The 13,939-nt window shown below is 39.2% G+C and overlaps 1 protein-coding gene across 5 annotated transcripts in view; it reads right to left on the minus strand.

The window, feature by feature from the left end:
• Nucleotides 1-13,939, minus strand: part of CNKSR2 (connector enhancer of kinase suppressor of Ras 2) — a 546,683-nt gene that overhangs the window by 10,069 nt on the left and 522,675 nt on the right. For 4 of the 5 annotated variants that reach the window (XM_082245580.1, XM_082245579.1, XM_082245578.1 and 1 more), the window contains one exon: nucleotides 777-970. The exons of the other annotated variant lie outside the window; for it this stretch is intronic. In XM_082245580.1, the coding sequence (XP_082101706.1) occupies nucleotides 777-970 (194 nt within the window). The remainder of the gene's footprint in view (nucleotides 1-776; nucleotides 971-13,939) is intronic. 5 annotated transcript variants of the gene reach the window in all.

Consider the following 13,939-nt stretch of genomic DNA (forward strand, 5'->3'; position numbering starts at 1 on the left):
GTTGCCGGACCCCCAACCAATTAATATCATACAAGCGTGGTTGATCTAAAGATCTGGTAAGAGGTGACCCCTACTGGTTCCTTTTCGGTACTGAATCTTGGTGTCTTATTGGAATCTGATTTTACACATTTTGATTTCGTTCACATGGTAAGAGGCTCATCTAGCTGGTGATGGTTCTACACCTATCTTTCATCATTGTTTTTTTCACTTTGGCACATCCATTATAGTCGTCTGGTAAGAGGCAACTTCAGCTGGAATTATTTATTGGTTTATATACACCTACCCTTATTTATATTTGGTAAGGGGTATTTAACACACACCATTTTCTTTAATATACACTTGCCCACTGATAATAAGAATCTTTGGTGGTGGTCTAATTTTTACACACGTTATTCTCAAGTCACATTGGTGATATTTACCTATTTGTTGGGTTTTACGCTATTGCGTATTTACATTTTTTTCATGATCCAATGACCATTGAGTCTACCGCTCACGTGGGCCTGGATCTTCTATCAAGGTGACAAGATTCATTGAGCATCTGCTTTTCTCTTACCTGAATCTGGTAAGCCTATACCCTTAAGGGAGTCTGGTCCAGGATTACATCTAGGATTTTGTCATCATCATTTACTATTGGGACTTTATGGACTTTACATCTCCATTTATCACACTTAGCGCAACTTAATTTACAAGTATATTTTTATTACAGACTTAAAATTGTAAAATCTTAGTACTTTAATGCCCCAAGGTCCAGTTAGAACTTCTTTCTAATGTCCTACCTTTAAAGTGCTTTTCAAAATGCGCAGTCTGTGTAGTTTTTCATTGACTACGGGATCACTACATCTTTTAATAAAAGACTTCTTGTACTCCATTTTGGTTGAAAGCCGCTGTTCTCCAAGTGGGGATAAACTGGCTTTTTCCAGGGCCCTGTAGAGATCTTGTAATGAGTCTGCTGGCTTCTCGTTACCAGTTTCTGTCATCATGGAAACAGAAGGAATGGAGCAACATTAACTGGACAATAACTGTAAGCCAGAATTTTTTCGTCCCTACTTTTTAGATTAAGCAGCTCCATCATTGCTTATCACATTTTAAGTTTATATAAGACACTTAGACAACCATAACATTTTGTTCTCTAAAAAGTTATCAATTTCTAGTAAGTTTCTGGTTGCAGGTAAATGAAGGGAGGGTATAGAGCTAAGTCCAGATCAACAAATAAACCTGTGATGTACTGTGAACCAATTTGGATTTTAACTCAATTAAATCTATAAGGCAACAGACATTTTTTTTAGCATTAAAAGACAACATTCTTTCAATGCTTTTGTGGAAATATTTAAAGGCTGTCCACTATGCAAGGAAAGTTGCACAGTGCAAGCAAATTTTCCACAGGACTTAGTGAATAGGGTGAAACTCTGCTACAGCCCATCTTCCAATCATGAACAAATAAATCTACTGTTTTTTTTTCTTTCACCACATTCACTAAGCTTGTACTGTGCAACTTCCTGTGCAAAGTGAGCAGTGAGGATGATGTGAATGAAGTAGTACAATTTCATTAAGGTCCTGTGGAAAATCATGGGGTCCGTTTTTCATCCATCCGTTGACAGATGAAAAACAGACATCAATGCATCTCTATTGGAAAAACGGTTCTAAATGGATAATCATCCATTTACATCAGTTTACATCCGCCATCATCCGTTTTCTTAAACTGATCAAAGCTTTATTTTTCTTCCATTAAAAGAACGGATCAGATGAAAAACAGATGTAAACTGACAAAGGGTGCGTGTTTCATCCGTTATTGAATTGGTAGTGGATGTAAAAAAAAAAAAAAATGATAAACTGATGATCCCTGATGAAAAATGGATGAAAAACTGATGATCGCCGATGGTCACTGATGACAAACGAATGAAAAACTGATGATCACTGATGAAAAACTGATGAATACTTTATCCATTTTGACGTGACTGAACTGATGAAATGAACAGTCTGCATGTGTGAAAGGGGCCTAAGGGTATGCCTATGTTATGAAAGCTTCAGGACTTTTTCTAACCTCTAGTTTATTTTACTCAAAAGTGTAATCTCAGGCATAAACAGGCTGCTCTATAAAGTTTGCATGGACAGTGGTACCTCGGAGTCCTGGAGCGGATTCTGTTACAATGACTATGTCATTGCGATATCTCTGAGAGATACCTGAAGGGATTTTACTACACATGTATATCTTAAAGACTTGCTGGCCATTCCCTATCCACCATAGCACTTTCAGAAAGGAGCCCTGAAATAGCCCCAAAGTGCAGCCTACTTATGTTTGGGAGGTCAGTACAATGATGTTGGATGGGAAGCCCTGGCTCGCAGTCTCAGCTCTAATTCACCCCAAAGGTGTTCTATCGGGTTGAGGTCAGGAATCTGTGCAGGCCAGTCAAGTTTCCCCCCCCCCCCCCCAAACTTGCTCATCTAGGTCTTTATGGACCTTGCTTGGCGCACTGGTCCAAATCTTTTGGTGAAGGAGGGATTATGTGGGTTTTTCAGGACTTGGGCTTGGTCCCTTAGTTCCAGTGAAGGGAACGCTTAAGACGTCAGCATACCAATGCATTTTGGACAATTTTATGCTCCCAACTTTGTGGGAACAGTTTGGGGATGGTCCTTCCTTTTCCAACATAACTGCACCCCAGTGCACAAAGTAAAGACCCTAAAGATATGGATGAGCAAGTCCTGACCTCAACCTGATAGAACACCTTTGGGATAAATTAGAGCAAACCCTGTGAGCCAGGCATTCTCACTCAACATCAGTGCCTGACCTCACAAATATGCTTCTAGAAGAATGGTTAAACATTTCCGTAGACACATTCCTAAACCTTGTGGACAGCCTTCTCAGAAAAGTTGAAGCTGTTATAGCTGCAAAGGGTGGGCCAACTCAATTTTGAACCCTACAGACTAAGACTGGCATGCCATTAAAGTTTATGTGCATGTAAAGGCAGGTGTCCTAATACTTTTGACAATATATTGTAGTTTGCTATCAGCAGTACACCCCTTTGATTTAAAAAAATAAATAAAAATAATTGTAACTAGTTATATCACCATCACTGTAGATGAATAATAGTCCATACTAAATGAAGAATAAAATAAATAAAACTTTTTTTGTAGCAGGGGCCCTTTAATATTTAAAGTTGCACTTTTACCATCTGGAAAAGCCTATATAATGCATCTAGACTCTCTTTCTTTAACTAATACCTATACAGAATATTCAAATATGGTTTTCAATTTCTTGACTTGGCCCATGTCAAGCTGGGTGCAGAGTAGTAATAGGCACTGGTCTGCGGGAGAGATTCTGGGACACATAATTTACCCAGTTACACGCACTATATGCCCTGCAAATGTAATTAGAAATGGGGGTGCGATGGTGGTTGCACTGGTCTCTCTCACAGGAGTGGTTGTACACAGTGGCCACAGACATTTCCATGCTGCTCTGAATAGGCTCTCAACAGTTCTAGTTCATTTTCCAATTAAATTCTCATCTTTTTTTTCCCTGTTAGATTTGTTAAACAAAGCACTAAAACAGGTCCACGTCATTTAACTGGATGGTTTCCCAGCAAATCAGTGTATCAGCTTTCTGACTCCTGCATAGGTAACTACATACTGTGAATACTGAGAAAAGCATGTTGGGATGTGCACCAGAAAAAAACCCAACTATATAAAATGCAATAGAGTTTCTTTAGAAAGAATCATAGAATATATTAATATTAAAATGGACTTCCTATTATAAAGGTAAGTGTTTATTGAAGATTCTATGGTGCAACATGTGTATGAATTAGAGGTGCAGGATTAGTGTTTTGTATGATGAGCTCCAAATTTCTAAATCTTTCAGCTAAACAGCTTCTGGAGGATGCAATCATCTCTACATTAATTGTTCGCATAGTGCAAATGAACATCTTCTTGCTGTTTTACTAAAGGATCTCTCCACTGCCAGACAACCGAGACAATCAATGGCAAAATAGCATAGAGCTTTCTTTTGCACCAAGATGGCTTTCCAAAGAGGACAAGTACTAATGAAAACATTGCTGAAAAACAAGATGCATTTTCATCCAAGTGCAGATAACCTTTACATTGTAAAAGTTTTAATTTAAGTGTGAATTAAATGTTTAATAGTAGTATTTTAAAAAAAATACATACAGCTGTGGTAAATGATCTGAGAAATAGCCCCAGTATCCATGAAAATTATATAGATTTTAGTTCTATCTTTCTTTACAGTCGGCTAAGGAACACAAAAGTGGTTAGATCTGTGAACCCCAAAGTTCATACAGGGTTCAGCATAATTCAAAGCCTAAAAAAAGTTTGAAGTTAGAGCTACTTCTTAATTACTTACCATTCCTTAAAACTAGATTATTTTAAGTCATAATGTAATGTGGCACGGATACTCTAGGATGTTTTAATGAAATGCATTCTATGTGCTGGCAGTGTTGACGAATAAGCAGGAAAAAATGCTGGGAGTCCGCCAGCAGTAGATTCTGCTGTCAACTCCTAACAGCCTGTATTTTTTCTTTTTTGTATTGTTTACTTTTTTGAACCGCTAATTAGTTTACGCTTTAAATCTTATTAGTTATAATGCATTACTTCTCCTAAACTATAAATTTGGTCTGGCATCGCTGTGCTGATCATCAAAAATGTTTACGGTTATATTTTATCTATGAAAAGTATATGACATGTCATGTTGGTTTAAAAGTAGTATCAGGAGAAGTCTTTAAGTAAAAGGAGAACATGGGGACTGCCAGTGCTGACATTTTTCGAAAATACTAATTACATGGTCTCGGTAACTCTCTGACTTCAATAACAAATCACTGACCTAGATTAAAGTGTTACTAAACCCAGGACCCTGAATTCACTATATCTGACCTTCCACAGTACATAGAAATAAAATTATTTTAGTAAATATAAATGGCTAAATATCTTTTCTCATCAGCAGTATATAGCAGTCTTGTGACTTGTATCAGTTACCAGTAAAGCTTGTAGGAGGAGTTTTCATTCTCCCCTGATCCTGTGTCTGGACATGTCTGAACAATGCCGATTTGCCCTGTGTTGATCACATGCACTCTCCCAAGAAAAACTCTCCAGCAATACACACCACACTGAGCATGTGCAGCCTGACTCCTAATGCTCTGTTTTTTCATGAGATGGGTAGGAGTCAGTTAAAAAAGAGGAGCATCAGATAGACAGGATCACACAGCCTTTATACACAATGCAGAGGATTAACCCCTTAGGTTCCACAGTGAGTATAAAAAGCATGCTTTACTGCATATACACACTGATTTTACTGTTGTGGGTTTAGTAACACTTTAAGTATATAGACATGGAAGTCACTGTCTCAATTCACTGGGTAAATGATTTAGACAGTACTGAAAAAAAGAGGCTCAGCATCACACCCTGAAAACAAGATTTTTTCCAAAGATTAGCATTGGCATCCCCCATATTTCTCTCATGACAGGTTAGTGTTAAAGTGAAATGACACATATGATGCAGTCTATCACTAGTTTTACATTTTCACTGTCATTCAAAGTTCTGAATCAAACCTGTTGACCCTGCCATTTTCCACTCCCTACAATCAGGTGACAATGATTTGCATTTGCCATTTTCCACTTCCTATAATTAGGTGAAAATGCTTTGGATTGTCACTCTGAGGACATGGAAGTCTAAGATGGACATGTTAAAAGTAGAGCAAAAAGCAAACATTTTTTTCCCATTTTGGATGGAGTAGGGTTGTGGCCCCTGTCAGATCTGTTTTTTTTTTTTTTTTTTTGCATTAATGTCTCATTGGGGACTTCCTGTCCCATAGTCAACACAGAAAGCAAGAGAGGAAGAGAAAATTCCTTCAACAAGAGGGAATTCCTGGTAGTCACTTGGACTACTAGAACTAATGTCCTCATCGGAAGATATTTACTCTTTTCTTCCTCTGATGGCTGCCTAAAGTTTGGAGTTTTCTTTCACTTTCACACTTTGTAATAATGGTAAAAAGGACAAAAAGAATGGGAATGCACCTAAAGGGGACACAGACAGCAATACAAACCAGAAAGGTGTTCCAATCCCTTTCCACTCTATTCAATACAAAAAAAAATAAGGTTGTGGTCTTTTTGTATACTTTAAATTTTCTTTACAAAGACAGACAAATTACATTCTAAATTTAGCTAACACTATAAGCAGTTACAGCAGGTTATTTTTTGTCCTTTAGAAAACCGGTTTAAGGGGCATAAATATTTTAGGCACCCCTACCCATATAGTAAGGTTTTCCCAACCTGTCTAACCTGCACTTTTGCTGGACAGCTTGCTCTGTTACAGGAAATGGAAAAAAATATATCTACCAGCAGGATCAACAGGTATTAACGGGTAAAAAAAACAAACTAGGTTATGGACTGTTTTGGTATTTTCAGTGACAGTCTGCATCATTTATGTCATTTTTGATTTGCCCATAATTACCATTTATCAGGATGCTTAGTTCAGGTACTTTAACCACTTAAGCCCCGGAAGATTTTACCCCCATTCCGACCAGGGGGTATTTTGCGATTCGGCACTGCGTGACTTTAACGGACAATTGCGCGGTCGTGCGACGCTGTACCTAAACGAATTTGGCGTCCTTTTTTTCCCACAAACAGAGCTTTCTTTTGGTGGTATTTGATCACCTGTGCGATTTTTTGATCACGCGCTATAAACAAAAAAAGAGCGTCAATTTTGCAAAAATAGCAATATTTTTCACATTTTTTTATATGAAATTCCCCAAAAAAAAACTTTAAAAATCAAAATTTTTTTACTTTTTCGGCCAATTTGTTTTATGCTACCTATGTTTGGTAAAAAAAAAATCGCAAAAAGCGTATTTTGATTGGTTTGCGCAAAAGTTATCGCGTTTACTAACAAAGGGAAAGATTTCTGTCATTTTTGTTGTTTTTTTTTTTAACGTGTAATGGCGGCGATCTGCGATTTTTTTTGCGGTACTGCGACATTGGGGCGGACAGATCGGACCCTTGACTGACATTTTTGACACTTTTGGGGTTACCAGTGACATTTCTACAGTAATCAGTGCTATATATATGCACTGTTACTGTAAAAATACACTGGTAGTGAAGGGGTTAACTTTATTTGGGAGGGAGGGGCTGTGTGTATCCCTAGGGGCGTGCTTTCTACTGTGATTGGCTGGGGCTTGAGCTGTATGGACACTGATCAACGGATCTACATACTAGATCCGAGTGATCAGTATCCTAACAGCAAGGAGAATGACAGGCAGCTTGTTTACACAAGCTGCCTGACATTCTCCCTCTCCCCCGCCGATCGCCGAGTGACCGGCGGACATCGGGTCCGCCGGTCACACGCGCGGGGGGGTCCGTGACCACGCGGGGGCGCGCGCTCGCTCCCTAGACCCTCACAAGCTAGTGACGTAGCCCTACGTCACTTTGCCTGTGAGGGGCTGACTGCCGACGTAGATCGGCCTTAGGCAGTCGGCAAGTGGTTAAGGTAAACTATGAGACATGATAAGCAGGAAGAATACAATATATACACAATGATTTATATGAAATATACACTAATGAGGGCAATACAATGGGATTATTCAGTCTAAATTGTACAGCTTTCTTCCTTTTTGACAGATCAACAGACCTACTGTGGAGGCGCTTTTATGTTATGAATCTTGGTTGAGCTTGCTATTGTACTGTGGGATCTTTTTGTAATAAATATTGCTTTGTAATAATAAATGCATCTATTATCTTAGAAAACATCCTGATGACAGATGACCAGCTCTCTACCAGTAGGACCTTCTTTTTTTTTTTTTCCCTCAGTAGGACCTTCTGTATTGGGTTTTATTTCAAAAACACAAAGGGGTTGATTTACTAAAATTAGAGGGTGAAAAATCTGGTGCAGCTCTGCATAGAAACCAATCAGGTTCCAGGTTTTATTGTCAAAGCTTAATTAAACATGCTGACATTAGACGCGGATTGGCGACCATGCACAGCTACATCAGATTTTGCACTCTCCAGTTTTAGTAAACCAACCACAAAGTGATTGCATATATAACCAGGAGGTTTGAGCAACACAAAACAAGAACCAAAATTCTTAGACAGAATATATGATATATTAAAGACAAAAAGCTATGATAACAATTTTGTACACACAAGATAAATGATGAAATTGCACAATGAAATCTTGACAGTAGCAACAACAGTTTTGCATGCCCAAGGATACCCAGCCAAACAAAATGCCACTTCTATGGCTATTCCACAGCAGAACCTGAATTGTATAGCTGGTCAAAAAAAAAAATTAAACAACGAAAAACCCCCAAAAATTAGTGCTTTTTCCAAACTGCAATGGAAACCAATTTAAGATTCCAAAGGACAGGGCCCAAAGGCTGGCTAATAAAACGCCATTAAATATATTGCCCTTAATTACATCATTTTGAGTATGATTCAAGATATATTCCATAGCTAACATTAGGATCACCTATTTTATCTGGCTACAGCCATTTAACTTGCTCTTTATAGGCAATGACAAGGAAGCAAGCTGACTGCACTTACATAGAATTAAAAAAAGAAACCATTCACCATTATATAGTGTACAAAATACAACCAGAGTGGAGTTTTGTAGTAAAGGATAAACCTAGCTCTTTTGCTTCCTGAGTCAAACAGCAAAATGTCCCTATCATCTCCTGTATTTAAAATAGTAATTGAGAGGAGAAATCCAGAACCCACATGTCAGTTGGAAGAAAAATGCTCCAGAATCAGTGGTCAATAAAATGAAAATAAATAAATAAATAAAACTTCAATGTTGGTGGTCAGTAAGAGGAAAAAAATGCCACAGCATTGGTGGTCAGAAAGGGAAAAAAAGAATCCAGGGTCAGTGGTGAAAGGAATGATGCCCTTGTTTCTGTGGTCAGTGGAAGAAAGAATACCCTGCAGGCTGGTGGCCAACTGAAGGAAGAACACTCTGGAATTAATAAATGTAGAGGAGAAAATACCTTAAATTTGGGACAAAAATATAGGGGCTATGAGGTGCATTAAGGGCTCGGGATAGGGGGTGCAGGGGGAGGAACTATGAGCTCTCTGAACAGCTGGATGACTCTGCAACAGGATAGGTGGCACTGTAGGTAGGTAGGGGTTCTGAAGAGAACTATGGAATTCTGTAGCAGGATAGGTAGCACTATTGGGGGTGGGGGGTTCTGGAGGGGCTGGTAGGCACTTTGGGGATATGAGCTCTGGAGGGGGGCTGGGAGACTGTAGCAGGAAGGGGGGCACAGTGGAAGATTAGCAGATCTTCAGAGTTTAGGGTTATTACAAGGGGCTAGTGGGCACACTAAGTGAGCTAAGGTCCTGAAGCAGGCTGGCAGTGGCACTTTCAAGGTGCTGATCGCACTAGACATTTCACCTCACCTTCTGCAACTTATTTTTCAGACTTGCTAAAATAATGAACATCTGTCCTTTTCCCAGTCATGTGATGGGTCACATAAAAGAGGAATAATGGGACTTCCCCATCAGTTGAGCACCCATACTTATTTATTGCCTCTCCATTATGCCCACAGGAGCATTGCCTGGTGTTGGTACAGGACACCTAATGCCACTCTGCAAAGTGTCCAGGATCCTGCAAGGATTCAGCCCAAACCTCATTGCACTGACAGGGTGCCAACTAGATATGCCTTGTCTGTAGTGCAGCAGCATAGAACTCATGAAGGGCTAATACTACTCCTTAGGTAATGCAGCAGAAACAACATTGTCAGCTCACTACAGAAAGTAAAGAGCTCAAACCAATTCTGGCATGATCTACAGATGGTTTTTTTTTTGTTTTTTTTTTTCTGACAAAACATGTGGAAATGTGTCCAGCCATAGATTTTGAATGTAAAAACATTACTTCTGCAACACAACAAGTGGGCTCCTGTCCATTCAATCCATTTACAATAAAGAACATCTAATATTTTATGTATGCCTTTAATAAGATATGTATGCTATGGTTTGAAAAGAAAGAAAATACGTATTACATATTAATCACCTGTCAAAAGCAAGTATGCAGATTACAAAACAAAAGTATTCTTAAAACTTTTGTTTTCATTTTTGAATAAAGTAAGGAATGGTAGAAACCATTTTTTTTTTTTATTGTATTTCATTGGGGACATTCCCCATCACGTCTAGGTTAAAAAACACAACAAGAAGTGAGACAACACTCTTACAAAGCAAGCAAAAAAACCTATCTTAGAAAGCGGTCACCTAAACAGTTCCCCTTAAAACAAAACATTTCCTCTCACCTCCCCACCTCAGGGACAACCATGAAATGTCAGATTCTCATGACTTTTTGTCACGGTGACAATGGTCACCAGAACAAAGAAAGAGGAAGATTCTCCCCAGTGAGGAGACAGCAATACAAATCTTACAGAAGTTCGGACTCCTCCCAATCTATCTAAATCTAAAAAAAGGTTTTAGTTATGGATACACTTCCTCGGCCCCGTGAGTCCTGTAGTAAGTTTGGAAAAGTGTTGAATGTTGACTTTTCAAGGTTACATCTTTGGGATGGAGGAGAGGTAAAAGATATGGGTCTGCAGAGGCAAGTATTGGGTATCTTTCTTTTGAATTTTATTAGAAATGATAGGAAAAATGGACACTTACATAGTGAAAGAGGATTAAGCGATAATAGAAAAAGATTCAAAAGGATTTTCTCTCCACAAATATTAAACATTAAGCAATGATGCAGAAATAAAGGATAACCAAGCCAAGCAACATTAAATTTTTAGGTGATCAAATAGCAGAGCCATGCCTGAAACTGAAACACACTTCATGTTAAAAAAGGGGCCCTTCAGCTAGGGACCCTAGAACTAAAAAAAACAAGATAGTTATCTATGAGACCAAAAAGAGGTACCATTCTAGCTTGTGGGCAAAAAGCCAGTTCCAAGGCAAAGAGAATCAGAAAAAAAAAAATGAAAGACAAGAGAGGAAAAAAAGAAGGGGAGAGAAAGAAGGGGGGATAAAAAAAGAAGGGAGGGGAAGGCGGCCATCCCTGTCCCTGAGGCTCGCTGTAAAAAAATAACACGCCGTAATAGGTTACAGTTCCAGGAAGCGCGTAGGTGGTTGTGTTGATGGGAAATAATCTAGCCAGGAACGCAGAAATTTATCACATGTGTTAGTTAGAATCGCTGTCAATTTCTCATTTACTAGGGTACCATGCGCCCCACCTTTCACTTTGCCGAAGTTGAGAATAAGCATCTTCCATGCTTTTGTAATCATCCGTTTAGTGGACGAGAATATATATATTACTTGAGGGCACTCTCATTTGGTAGCGCATTCAATCAGTTTGTGTAGGAGCGTCCCCCAGGGTCTTTTCATATGTTTATGTGTATCACCGAATTGACCATTGTTGTAGACCCTTATCCACAGTTTTTTTTACCTTAGGGCATGGCCACCATTTATGCTTCATATCACCTAGGTCTGAGCATCCCCTAAAGCTTGTAGAAGGGTAGCTAGGGAGACATTTATAAATTCTAGATGGGGTAAAGTACCACCAGGACAAGACTTTGAAAGAGTTTTCTAAAGTTGTTACGTTATGGGAGGAACGAAATATTGCCCCCCAGATTTAATTCCAGGTATTGGGGGTTTGTATGGCAATAAAGTCCCTTTCCCAATTGGAGCAGTAAGATGGGGTACACGAGTAAAAATGATTTAGACTAGAGGAGTATAAATAGAGAAAGAAGACCTTGGGTTGTAGGGAATGTCCAACTTCTGGTTTCTAATGCCATCGCTGTCGTTGACCAATCATGTTTTTTTGTCAGGGTTTCCAATAGGTGGCAAATTTGGAGGTAATGAAAATTCTCAGAATCTGGAATATTATATGTCTGAGTTATCGGAAGGGGACAATAGTATGTTCTATAGCAGGGAATTGCTGCATTTATACATTTAGCGACCTTACAGGGTCTTTTTAAGCTAAACTTATGTAGTTTGTTTTAGGTCTTTTAAACTGCCAAAATATGAATCAGATTTATATTAGTTATCTTTGTTTTAGCAGTACAATGCTGACCCAACGTTTCTGAAAATGTAGGCCTCATGCACACTGGATGTTTTTATAGCTTGTTTTCGGCTTCAGGTGTTTTTTTTTCTGCAGCCAGTAAACTCCCCAGCATGTTATCCTATGGGGTTGAGTTACTAAAGGCAAATCCACTGTGCACTACAAATGCACTGCAAGTGAACTTGGAAGTGCAGTCGTTGTACATCTGAGGGGAAGATGTGAAATTAGAGTGTCCAAAGGGTGGTAATAAATAGCGCATACTCAGACTGGTCTGGGGTGGTAAATGGGGTCCCCCAAGGCTCAGTCCTGGGACCAACCTTGTTCAATTTATTCATAAACCGCATTGAGGACGGGATCAGTAGCTCTATATCAGTTTTTGCAGATGACACAAAATTGGGCAGGGCAATAACTGCACAGCATGAGGCAGATATCCTACAGAATGAACAAAATAACAGAGTGGGCAAAGACATAGCAAATGAGGTTTAATGTGGAGAAGTGTAAGGTTTTGCACTTGGGGACTAAAAACAAAAAAGCACAATACACTTTAGGGGGGGGGGGGACATTTGGGGAATCAAAAATGGAGAAAGATCTGGGAGTCTTGGTAGAGGATAGACTAAGCAATAGCATGCAATGTCAAGCAGCAGCTGCCAAAGCCAGCAGAAAATTAGCATGCATAAAGAAAGGGATGTATTCCAGAGATAAAACTATAATCCTTGCACTTTATAAAACTCTGGTCCGACCGCATCTGGAGTATGCTGTCCAGTTCTGGTCGCCAGTCCTCAGGAGGGATGTGTTGGAGCTGGAGAGAGTCCAGAGAAGGGCAACTAAACTAATTAGGGGATTGGAGGATCTTAATAAGGAAGAACGTCTACAATCGCTTAATTTATTCCCCCTGGAGAAGAGACGTCAGAGGGGACATGATAGCAATTTATAAATACCTCAATGGTGATCTCAGCTTAGAAAAAAAGCTATTCAGTCGCAAGGATTGCATGAGGACTCGAGGGCATACAATGCAATTAGAGGAGAAGCGTTTTAACCTCAGGCAACGCAGGGGGTTCTTTACTGTTAGGGCTACAAGATTGTAGCATTCTCTACCACAAGAGGTAGTTTCTGCGGGAAGTATGGCTACTTTCAAAAGGACTCTTGGACGTACATCTCAAGGATCAGAACATTAAGGGGTATGAGAGATGATTACGGCCACGCGTGCCTACACGGGTTGAACTGGATGGACTATTGTCTTTATTTAACCTCAACTACTATGTAACTATGTAACTATGAGGGGAAGCTCTGCTGATTTCTATCACCCAATCATGTGCAAGCAAAAATGCTTTTTTTATTTTCCTTGCGTGTCCCCCTCAGATCTACAAATACTGCAATTCCAAGTGCATTTTTAGTGCACAGTGGATTTGTCTTTAGTAAATAAACCCCAATGTGTCCATGCACACATAGGCTTTTATCAGCATTTTTTGGCATGGGTGTTTTCTGGCTGGAAAAAAAGCCCAGAACTAGTGGGTTTGAAAAAGAGTTTTTCAGCTGGAAGAACGCACCATCTCTGAAAAACGCAAAGAAAAAATGCTGAAAAAAGTGTCTATTGGGCGTTTTTGAGCCATAAGCCTCTGTAGGAGTATGAGTATAGTTTTGCTAAAAAAAGCAAAAAAAATGCAAACGTTAAAAACTCACGTTTTTAACGCAGCATTCTACAGCTAAAGCTACTGGCGTTTTTAGAAGGTCCAGTGTGCATGTCAACATTCCATTGCTCCCTGCGTGTTTTTTTTTTTAGGCTAAAAAAATGCTGGAGAAAATGCTGGATAAAAAACACTGGTAATAGAGCTTTTTTTAGTAGCGTTTTAGGAGCATTTAGCAGCGTTTGCATTTTATTAGCATTTTTTTGCCGTTACATTAAAAAAAAAAAGTATAAAAATGCGATTAGTAGCATTTA

The sequence above is a fragment of the Pelophylax lessonae genome, assembly GCF_965119305.1.
Source record: "Pelophylax lessonae genome assembly, chromosome: 2".
Classification (NCBI taxonomy): domain Eukaryota; kingdom Metazoa; phylum Chordata; class Amphibia; order Anura; family Ranidae; genus Pelophylax; species Pelophylax lessonae.